Here is an 11730-nt window from a genome sequence, read left to right as displayed (position 1 = left end):
CTATGTGTGACTGGATCTGATTCAATACGAAAATGAAATAAGCATACAAACAGTATCAATTTATGAATTTGTGCCTGTGTAACTGATTATAGTTTGTATCTGAAATAGTATACATATATGGAATGTGGAATAAGATCCACTTCAGCTTTTTTTCCAGATTTGGTTGGTTCTCCCCTCCTTATTTTTTTACAGGGAAGTTTATTTTTAGGTTTAATTTCTCATGTTAAAATGATAAATTCTTTTGTTTCTTGCAAATTTATCCATACCATCTATAATAGTATGGAAATTGGCTTATTTTCTTTCAGATCAGCATCTTCATTTCCCAAGATTTTCAACAAACCATAAAACTATCATTAATTGTTAAAGATATGCAAATTATATAAAGCCTGCTACCATGGGAGCTGGCATCCTAAAAAAAAATCTCTAAGTTTTAAATACCCTACTGATTTACCTTCAGGAACTGTTGCAGCCTTCTGCTTCCATCTGTCAGCTACATACCTGAAGAGGTTTGCTGAGCTTGCAGCCAACACCACAAGTGGATAGTCATGAAACCAAAGCTTATGGAAAGAAGAAATTCAGAAGTCTAGTTCCATAGAATCATAGAATCGTTAAGGTTGGAAAAGACCTCCAAGATCATCTGGTTCAACCATATTCCCACCACTGATATCACCCACTAGGCCATGTCCCCAAGCACCACGTCCAACCTTTCCCTAAACACCCCCAGCGACGGTGACCCCACCACCTCCCTGGGCAACCCGTCCCAATACCTGACTACTCTTTCTGAGAAGAAATGTCTCCTAATTTCCAACCTAAACCTCCCCTGGCACAATTTGAGGCCATTCCCTCTAGGCCTATCGCTGGTTATCTGCAAGAAGAGGCTGACCCCCAGCTCCCCACACCTTCCTTTCAGGCAGTTGTAGAGAGCAATAAGGTCTCCCCTGACCCTCCGGGGTAAACAACCTCTGTTTCCTGAGCTGCTCCTCACAGGACTTGTGTTCCAGGCCCTTCACCAGCTTCGTAGTCCTTCTCTGGACATGTTTCAGGGCCTTGATGTCTTTCCTGAAGTGAGGCACCCAAAACTGAACGCAGCACTCGAGGTGTGGCCTCATCAGAGCTGAGCACAGGGGACCGATCACCTCCCTGGTCCTGCTGGCTGCACTGTTCCTGATACAAGCCAGGATGCCGTTGGCCTCCTTGGCCACCTGGGCACACTGCAGGCTCGTGTTCAGGTGAGCGTCAACCAACACCTCCAGGTCCTTTTCCTCTGCACAGCTTTCCAGCCGCGCTGCCCCATGCCTGTAGCATTGCATGGGGTTGTTGTGACCAAAGTGCAGGAATTGGCACTGGCCATGTTGCACATGTTGAATCTAATCCCATTGGCCTCTGCCCATCGATCCAACCTGTCCAGGTCCCTCTGCAGGTCCTTTCTACCATCTGGCAGATCCTTCTCATTCATCTCTTTAGATCGAAAAACAAACAAACAAACAAGCAGTTTGGCAATCCTGAGTAATGCCAAGCAGAGGCAGTCCAAGTTAAGGAAAAAAAAAAAACAGAACTTTATGTTCAATGGTTTCTTGGCCTCTGACTCTACCTTCGATCTTGTGAGACAGTTTAACACATCAGCATGAACCTACAGATTAATCTGGACTTTGTCTAATACCACGTGCTTAAGCTTGCTACCAAAGCCATACAAGAAAGTTGGGCGATAACACACTTCTGAGTTCGAACATTCGATCAGGATTGCCAAACTGGGAAGGTGTGCTAACAAATGACCCTCCCCCTCCTTTAAGGAATTGGAGTTACATAGTCAAGTAAGTTACTGCTTGACTAAAGCAGCGTTTTACAGGCTATAACACCCAACTCAGCTGAAAAGTAGTTCTAAAACCATCTCTCTCTCCATTAATAAATTGTCAGTTTCTTCTTTTATGGCCTTCCAGCTTCTTCTCTCAGCTCAACTTCTGATGCAATGGTTCCATTATACATAAGGATACAAACCAATAACAGCACAACCAATAGGCTTGTAAAATGGTAAATATAAAAACTGGGCATGTTCTGCCAGACAAGATCATTAAGGAAAGAAGTTGCTTATGATTTTTTTTTTTTGTCCTGTAAATCTTCAAAAAGGTGCCTCCTGTATTAGATTAGGCATTAGATTCAAAGAACCTGAACAACACCTGTTTTTTTAAATGCATGTATATGTATATTTTTCTTTCTTTGATTGAATTCAAGTATTGATTTTCCTATTTTTTGAATTTTTCTTTACTGAAGGAGGAATTCTTTTTTCATCTACTGAAAACATTCCCTGAGCCTGATATAAAGAGACTCTACTTTATTTCCATGGTTTAAGCATGTTGGCAATTTAATAACTTTATTTTAAACATACTGCAATAAAGTTGACTGTTACCACATGACTTTACTGGGCAAATTGTGCCATAGGAGTCATAGGAACGTATTTCCACTCACTACCCCCAAAGAGCATTGCCTATGGTATTATAGCCATCATAAATGTGTTACCTCCTCATTTGGTTTTGACAGTCAGTGATTATATGGTGTTAAATAGTATTTCTATGATCATTTTTTGGTCTTGAAGGTCCCCAGGATTTTGGGCATGAATTTTCCCATCTTCTTATCTTTGGCATCTGTGTCATACTCCTCTTCGCTCTGACTTGTATGTTCATCCTTTTTGCAGAAAACCTCAAATCTGCTGTAGACTCTCTTCTCCTTCCGCATGTTCTCCATTTTTTTCAGAAGGGTATCTCTATCTTCTGATGGTTGCCGCTGAAGATTTCGTTTTTGGCTTCCAAAACTCTCTGACCTATGGATGTTACAGCTTTTCTCCTTCTCACCTTTCCTTTCCAAGCTCGTAGTTGACTTAGAAAGATCAGGATTACTAGTGGATGGTAGTTGCTTGGCGAGTTCAGCTCTGTTCTTCTGACTGTTTGCAGAGATTTGTTCCAAAATTACCTTTGTATCATCACGGAGATTGCTGCTGTACAGGATATTAGCTGTGGATGAAGGAAATCTCCCCTGTGTTGGTTGGCTGCTTTTGGGAGGAAGTGGTGTTGCAAATTTATGGTTTTTTTCTTCCTCCATCATTTCCTGACAGTCCCCTATGGAAGATCTTTTGAGCCCCACAGGCTGTTTGTCAGATTTTCCATTCTCAGAAGTGGGTTCTTCCTCCAATTTCTTATCACCTTTTGGGTTCAAAAGCTGCTTCAACCGTAGTGATCCTTTTCTTAAAAACTCAATTGGATTTTGTTCCTGTTTTGAACAGTCTTCCTCAGATTTATTGAGAGAGCTGTCAGATCCTTGACTTTTAGATAAGTTTTCAAGAGCTGATGCAGTACTTGTCCTAATCTGTGGTTTCTTCAGTTCTGTACTGACTAATTTTTGAGTGTCTTCTTTGAATGTCACTCTTTCCTTCTTTTCTGGAAGAGTCAATTTCTGAGTGTCTCCTACAAATATAAGACTCTCCTTCTCTGGAAGCGTGGGTTTATTCTCTATTGGGTAAAACCGAGATGATAATTTGTCCACCTTACTGCTAATATGTGCTAGGGGATCTTTATTCAATGTGTCAACGAGTTGGGGGGTTGATGAAGCCATTCCAAATGATCTGTCAGCCTCTCCATGCACTTTGTAAGTACTGCAGGAGTCTTTGGAGTCTAGTACCCTACTCTCCAGAATCTTATATTGCACAGATTTGGTACATTTCTTCTCTGTGTTCTGTGATTCTTCCTGGAGAAAACTGGAAACAGCTTTGGTGTGAGTGACTGTAGCTCGCTCTGTGTCTTTGCCCACAGCTTTGTACTTCTCTAAAAGTTCTGCCACTTTAGATGAGGTGGCTGTCTTTATAGTTTCATTATCTTTTGTCAGTTCACTAGACATTTGTTCTTTTTGGATCATCTGAACCTTTTCTATTGTTGTGTTAGGCTGATCTAACTTGGCAGCACTAAAAATCAGAGAGGACCTGAGTCTTGAGCTCCTCTGGATCAAAGGATTTATTCTGGACCTAAAGGCATCTTGTTTCATTATAGGGGTTTCTTCACCTACTCTATCAGGATCTGAAAATTCTTTGGCACTGTCAACTCCCAGTGACTTGCTATTAAAAGACATAGGGGATTTGAATGCTGAGATAAGGTCAGTGGAGTGCTTTGTGAGGTTATCCCCCAGAACATCATTATATGCTTCTGATTCCATAGGCATTGGGAGACCTTCTTCTGGTTCTGACTGATATGCACTAAGGTATGACGAAATCCTCCAGTTACGTAAACCTGTTCTATTTTCCTGGGTGTTCTTGTCCTGATCTTGGTCTTCATCTTTGTCTTGTAGGAACAGGCGCTGTTCCAGGCTTTGTTTCTGTGTAGGAGAAGTTTGGCAAATAAATTTCTGTCCTATATTCTGCCTTCTTAACATCATTCCCATTGGACCATTGCCTGCAGGGTTCAGCTGATCAGAGCCATGTCTCACTTCCCTGGAAGAATTTGAAGGTACATAATCCAGCCTTAAGGGGAAACCCTCCTGTGGAAAACTGGATTCAAGTTCAGGGTATCTGGGTCCCTCTCCATAGGAAAGAGGTCCTCCCTCTTCCAGTTCATTGAATCCTGGCCTACCACCTCGGATTCTCTCAAAGAGTCCCTGAGGTCTGCCAGAAAGATGGGGATGGTCAAACTGATACTGGTAGAACTGATCCTTCTGAAAATGGCTAGACTGAATTTTAAATTCATCCATATTGTTCATGAACATCTGCCTGGCATACTGTTTAGAAGAAGCAAAATTTTCGTATGTTCCTTCTGCAAAACTGTGTCTCTTAAAAGCATCTAACTCTAACTGCTTGGAACGGAGAAAACCCCTGACAGGATCCATTTGGGCATTCTCCATTTCTACCTTTTTATACATTCGCATGGCTGACCCCTCCACAGTATGGCGCAACATGTCATCCCGCCTGAAATTTGACAGGAAGTACCTGTCTGGATCAACTCTGTCCATAAAGGAGGGAAAAAGATTGTCATCCCTCTGGAACATCAGGGGTGCTTTTTTGGGAAAGAAGGGCATGTTATTGCCAAAGGGAGTCATGGCAAATGGGTTCTCTGCCTTTGCCAAGACATTGGCTGGAGGAACAAGAGGTTCTGACTGTGCAAACAAAATTCGGAATTCTTCATCAAAGCTGGCCACTAGCTCTCCCTGGAAGATGTGTGCAATGCTTCTGTGAATCTTCTCAAAAGACCACATAAAACTACAAAGAGAAACAGAAGTAAAAATAGTGTTAGCATCAAGTAACTCATCTGTACTAGTTCACATTAAATAATAAACTTGTCTGAAAAAAATTCTCCCGATACTATGTACTGCTCAGGCAGCCATTCATTACACACTATTGTTCCCAACCTCTGTAGTTATAAATTTATTGGGCATCACAGCTTGGAAGAGTATTTTATCAGGCAATAAGTGACTTCTGTTCTAAAAAAACAAAAACAAAACAAAACAAACAAAAAACAATTATCACTAACAACAGCAAGGTATCTGATGATAATCCATATCAGTGATGTGAAGTAGATGTTCTTGCAAATACTTTTATTTTTTTTTAACATCTAAAATGTTGTGCCCATCTTTAAAAAGGGCAACGGGATGAACTATGGAACTATATCCAGTCACCCTTACCCCAGTCAGAGGGAAGATTGTTGTCATGGTTTTGGCTGGGATAAAGCTTATTTTCCTCATAGAGGCTTCAATGATGCTGTGTTTTGGGTTTTTGATGAAAATAGTGGTGATAACACATTGATGTTTTTAGTTGATGCAAAATACTGCTTTCACTTAGTCAAGGATTTTTCTATTTATGCTGCCCTGCCAGTGAGGAGGCTGGGGGTGCACAGGAAGCTGGGAGAGGACACAGACAGGACAGCTGACCCGGACTAACCAAAGATACCATATCGTATGGTGTCATGCTCAACAATAAAAGCTGGGAGAAAGAAGGAGGTAAGGGGAGACATCTTGAGTGATGGCATTTGTGATGAGCCCCACTTTCACTGAAGTGACTGAACATCTGCCTGCCTATAGGAAGTAGTGAATTAAGTAGTGATCAGGTTGCTCAAAGCTCCATCGAACCTGGCCTTGAGCACTTCCAGGGATGAGGCACCCACAGCTTCTCTAGGCAACCTCTCCCAGTGTCTCAATATCCTTATCATGAAAAATTTCTTCCTTAAATCCAATTGAAGTCTATCATCACTCATTTTAAAACCATTGCCCCTTGTAATGTCATTACAGGCCCTGGCAAAAAGTCTTTCTCCAACTTTTTATGAGCCCCGCCTTTAGTTCATCAGCCAATAACCCCAGTTCCTTCTCCTCACGACTGCTCTCATTCCAGCCACGGCCCAGCCTGTATTTGTGTTTGGGATTGCCCTGACCCAGTTGCAGGACCTTGCACTTGGCCTTGTAGAATTCCAAGAGGTTCACACAAGCCCAACTCTCAAGCCTGTCAAGGTCCTCAATAGTGGCCTCAACAATATGGTTTAATTTTTGGTTAGCCCTGAAGTGGTCAGGCAGTTGGACCAGATGACCTTCTTTGAAGGTCTCTTCCAACTCAACTCAACTCAACTCTTCTATTCTATTCTGTTCTGTTCTGTTCTAATTTACTCTGAGACTGAATTACAAATGGTTTCTAATTTCAGCATAATAAAGGTTTACAACTGCCTTGCTATATGACGCTATTTGAGGAGGTTTTTGAGGCTGTGGTAGGGTAATATTAACAGACTAAAGTAAATTTTGGTTATGAGCAAAGATGTAACATAGGTTTCCCTCTAAGAACAGGAAATGGGATACAGTAACATACAACCCTTGATTGATATACTTGGATATAACATGATTATAGTCAAGTCATTAATAAAGAAGACATGGGTAATTCCATTAAAGTAACTTGCTCTTGAAATGCAAAGGCATACTCCTTAGTCTCTTTAACTTTTCTGCTTTGGAATGAGTTATTGGGTTAGGATTGGTTTGTTGGTTCGGATGGCTTTTTTTGTTGACACTTTTTTTTTGAGGCAGGTTTAAAAATTCCTCATTTGGAAGTCTAAAACACTGCTTTACTCACCAAACAGCCTATTACTCACTGAGATTGAGATATAACATTGCAGGGATTCTCACCTGTAGTTGCCGCTCAGCACCACCATGCAGTCCACCAAGAGGAATTTCTCTTTCACATGACCTTTGAAAGACATCCCTGTGCGGCAGTAGTAGGTTGGGCCAGAAACTGTCCTCACCCTTAGGAACTGGAAACCAGACAAGGCACTGACTCAGTTGCAGGCTGTTACTTCACTCCCCCTGTCCCTCTTTCTTCCCCTTGCTCTTACAATGTCCCTCCTACCACCATGGTTGTACTTCAGCACTATCAATTCTGTCTGCATACACAGTGGATAAACAACCCTCGTTATCACTGTGTCCCCAGCCTTCAGTCCTGTATTGTTGTGCCATCTCTCCTGGCTCCTCTTATATTTCTCTAGCCTCTGGCCCAGCTTTCCCCCTTCTCAGGTCTTTACTGTATTGACAGCACAGTGTCCCAGGACATACCCTCCTCAGGATGGGAATTGGCGGGTGGGAGGGGTCTTTGGTTTTCTCACCTCTATGTAGTTAAGATTGACTCTGCATTTAGCAGCTGTATCAAGGAAAAGCTGAGAATTCATTTCATCAAGCAAGATGTACACGGGCACTCTGCGGGCAGCAGCATCCAACACCTCAAACAGCAGATCCACATCAGTGAAAATGTCCATCACTATGGCTACCACCTAGGAAAAGAATGCAAGAAAGTCTTCAGAGATCTGTGCCTGTCTATGGCCTGCCTATTCATGTCCCACAGCCCTCACATTCCAAAGCTGCACTGCTGCAATGGCTCCACTTCAACTTCCTATTTAGACACTGTGGGCTCCAGAATTGGAAACAGAATTGTTATCTGATGTACATATTGTGTATATAAAGGTGCGAGGTGACGGTAAAACCTCACTGCAACTGATCATTCCCTTACTTGTTAATCCCATGATCACAGCAGGCATTTTCTGGCACCAGAACCACATTGGAAGGATCTATTGAGCTGCTTGGCCACTACCTCCTCATTCCCTCAAACACATAAGTCATTTTTAAATAACTACCTCACCAATGTTTATTCAGTCACTTTATAGCTACCTCTAAATGCTGTTAGATGGGAAGTAGCTTCAAAAACCAAATAGCTTTAGAAAGCTACTAGTAGCTTTTCTAGCAGTTTTTAATAGCTGCTTTTCTATAAGCTTTAGAAAACAAGACATATGAGGAGTGGCTGAGGGAGCTGGTGCTATTTAGTCTTGAGAAAAGGATGCTGAAGGGAGACTTCATCGCTCTATACTACTACACTTGAAAGGAAGTTGCAGCAAGGAGGGTGTTGGTTTCTTTTTCTGAGATGACAAGTGATATGAAGCGAGGCAATGGCCTCAAGCTGTGCCACGGGAGGTTTAGACTGGATACAGGAAGTATTTCCTCATGGAAAGAGTGGTTGGGCATTGGAACAGGCTGCCCAGGCAGGTGGTGGAGTCCCCATCCCTGGAGGTATTTAAGAGACATGCAGATATGGTTTCGCAGTGGACTTAGTATTAGGTGGATCGCTGGACTTGATGATCTTATGGGTCTTTTCCCATAAATGAATAAATGACTCTGTGACTCTAAGATTCAAAGCTCTGTAGGATCTCCCTGTACTTCCCAACTCTTATCAATGGATATAAATACCTGATGGGAAGGAGTAAGGAAGAGAGTCAAACTCTTCTCAGTGATACCCAGTGACATATCCAGATACAAGACACATTGGACACCACTGAAGTATAGGAAATTCCAGTTATAGATAAGAAAAAACTCTTTCACTGTAAGTGTGATTGAAGACTGCAACAGGTTACCCAGACAGATAGTGGAGTCTCTACCCTTGGAGATACTCAAGGACACATCCTAAGTAACTTTCTCTAATTCACCCTTCTTTGAGCAGAGGAGATGGACTAGATGATATCCAGAGGTCACTTTCCAGCCTCAGCTACTGTGATTCTGTGAACTCTTATTATGCTTTATGTATGTCCTTACACACTTTTCCATGAATCCAGAGAGCAAAGACTCAAAGACTAGCTTTGATGCAGTAAATGGTAGTTTTAGAATCATCATTCCCCTCTGTCAGGTCCTCCGAGCAAAGTTAAGGAAATTAGCAGTGTATCTGATGCATCCTTTTGCACATAGCTCTAGTTGGACTGTTTCATGTCTCACCTGTTGAGCTGCTCGAATCATTCTGCGAGCTTCCTCCTTAATGCTGGGATTGTCTGGGGGTGGTGGTTGCACAAGGGTTGTCACTTCTGTTCCCCTGAACCCAAAGACCATTGGCCAGCCTAGGTCAAGTTCAGGAACAGCAAGGTCCGAGTTCATAGGCCAGTATGTCCCAGACGATCCATCCATGTCATTGTCACCTGTGGTGTCTGTGCTACCTTCCTGATTGGCATACTGGGGTTTCTGGAGATTCTGTATGATGTGATCCACCTCTGAGTTGCAAAGAAAATCAGGGGCTGCTTCTTCTGCCAGGAAGCGTTCGTAACTTTCTTTGCCCTCTTCAGTAAGGACATCCAGAGCTAAGCGGTAATACTCCTTGTAATGTGGGGGAAGATAGTTAGGGTCAAGGGGATTGTCCCCCTGTGAGGAGCTTTGAGATCGACGAGCCATGAGGGGAGGGAGAGCTGTAAGGAAAAAAAGCCAACAATGAGAACAGCAGTCAGGCCAGGAGTTTCAGTCCAGTGACACACCCGTCCTCATAAATGGTGAAGATTGAGGGGTCATGATGGCAAAATCAAAAGAGAAGAGAATCAAAGTGCAGAGTAATGTTGGAGATGATAGTTCATTTATAATCAATGAACGCTTTAAATTAGGTAAAGGTGGTAATCACTTAAAGAATTACTTTAACATGGTTAAACGTAACATGGGCAAAGTAAGGAACAAATCAATTAGGACATCACAGCAATGAACAAAGATGATAAATATAACAGAATGCCCAGCTTTCTCTTTCAGGCTGCTGATAGCTAAGCTTAATTTTTTGTTTGTTTGTTTTAAACATACCTTTTTTTTTCTCTGAAGAGCAATGTTATTGATTATTATCTGAACTCCACTGAAACTCATTTCCAAATGCTATTAAAAATGTTATTGTGTGCAATATGGTAGTAAATGCAAATGCACATGCATGCCTACAAATGCACCCATTGGACCCTTGGTAATTGTGTGTTACAATCACCTCAGTATATGAATAGAAGCAAGATTTTAAGGGGAATGCAGGCAGGTATAAGGATTTCTTACTGTTGTAGCATGGTCAGAAGTCAGACAAGTCCTCAAGATATCCATGAAGAAATGAAAACAAGTGATATGATTGCTTCTTCAATCTCCTGATGTTTATGTTGGGAAAATCTGAGGTGAAGGGGCTTATATCCAACATTTGACAAATACTTGCCTGTAGGAAACCCATTACTTGAGACTCAAGACAAACCAGTGATTTTAACCAGTTTTTGGAAGAAAAGTTTGTCATGGCACAAATATAACTCTCATAATAACAACCAACTGATCTGCAAAAAGCTCCAAAGCTCTTTGGCTTTTGATGCTCAATTAATGCCAATATTCAGACACGCTTTTTCTGCACCATCACTGACACACGAACAGAAGCTTCCTCAAAGTCAAAAAAAAAAAAAAAAAAAAAAAAAAAAAAGACAGTCCTACACCTAGACAAAGTTGCTTTAATAGGAACTGTGAGTACAGAGGGTGAAAGTGGCTCCTATTGCCATTCCCATTCAACAGAGATGACACTTCCCAAAACAGAAAGGATTGCCATTGATGTGGGAAGAAGGAAAATCATACTATCACTATCATTAATCACTTTAACAGAAAACCTACAATAGTTTTGAGATAAAGCCTGGGAGGACTTTCCCGTCCAAGTACCTGCAGAACACAGATCAGTGAATATCACAAGTTACTCCTGCCTTAGACTGTAATTCTTGGTAGAGCTGCATGATAAAACAGGAAAGAATATGGTCTTACTATAACAGACTGGATCTAGAAGGTACCTGTGTAAACTACTCCAACAGATAATCGTCTTTACAGTCCACACTAGCTATTTGTAATCTGAAATACCCAGCTTTATCTTCCCAGTCTAATTCTCATTTTGTCTTTTTTTCTCTTAGAATAAAAAGCAGACTACTATATACCTCCATTTTGGTGTGCTCATGTCAGTTATATACTAGCTCTTAACTATTTTAAAAGTGCCTTTAGCTCTTCATTTTAAGGAAATGTTCCCAGAGTTAAATTCATTCTTAGACTTTCCCTTGTTTAACATTCTTCCTGAAACAGGCCACAACACTGAAGCAATGAAATAATTAATACTTCAAATAGCAGCATCCTCATTTTTCTTCTCTTAGCTGACATAATCCACTTTTGTAGTACAAAATTCTTAGTCACAGCATTACAGTGGAATTTAATGCTTAGACTCCATGCCCCATGGAGTTCCACAGCTCCACAGGGGTCCCAAGGGCTATGCTGGAGTCCATGCTGTTCAACATATTCAGAAACAATCCATAAAGGGCATGAATAGGCATGCAGATGACAAACTCCTAATAATGCTAGCTTGCCCAGAACAGTGACAGCCAACTGCAAAAACTAAAAGAAAGATGAAACAGAAGAACCTCATCATACTGAATGGACAATAAAAAT

The 11730-nt window shown here is 41.5% G+C and overlaps 1 protein-coding gene across 3 annotated transcripts in view; it reads right to left on the bottom strand.

The window, feature by feature from the left end:
• Window positions 1-2314: 2314 nt before the first annotated feature.
• Window positions 2315-11730, bottom strand: part of FAM83H (family with sequence similarity 83 member H) — a 30561-nt gene continuing 21145 nt past the window's right edge. For all 3 annotated transcript variants that reach the window (XM_084509219.1, XM_084509218.1, XM_084509217.1), the window contains 4 exons: window positions 9259-9719; window positions 7608-7772; window positions 7135-7259; window positions 2315-5233 (listed from right to left, as the gene is read on the bottom strand). In XM_084509219.1, coding sequence (XP_084365345.1) covers window positions 2572-5233; window positions 7135-7259; window positions 7608-7772; window positions 9259-9705 — 3399 coding nt within the window. In that variant the 5' untranslated portion in view covers window positions 9706-9719 and the 3' untranslated portion in view covers window positions 2315-2571. The remainder of the gene's footprint in view (window positions 5234-7134; window positions 7260-7607; window positions 7773-9258; window positions 9720-11730) is intronic.

The sequence above is a fragment of the Aythya ferina genome (genome assembly GCF_964211825.1).
Source record: "Aythya ferina genome assembly, chromosome: 2".
NCBI lineage: Eukaryota > Metazoa > Chordata > Aves > Anseriformes > Anatidae > Aythya > Aythya ferina.
The sequence above is the reverse complement of the archived record's forward strand: the minus strand, read 5'-3'. Positions and strand labels throughout refer to the sequence as shown.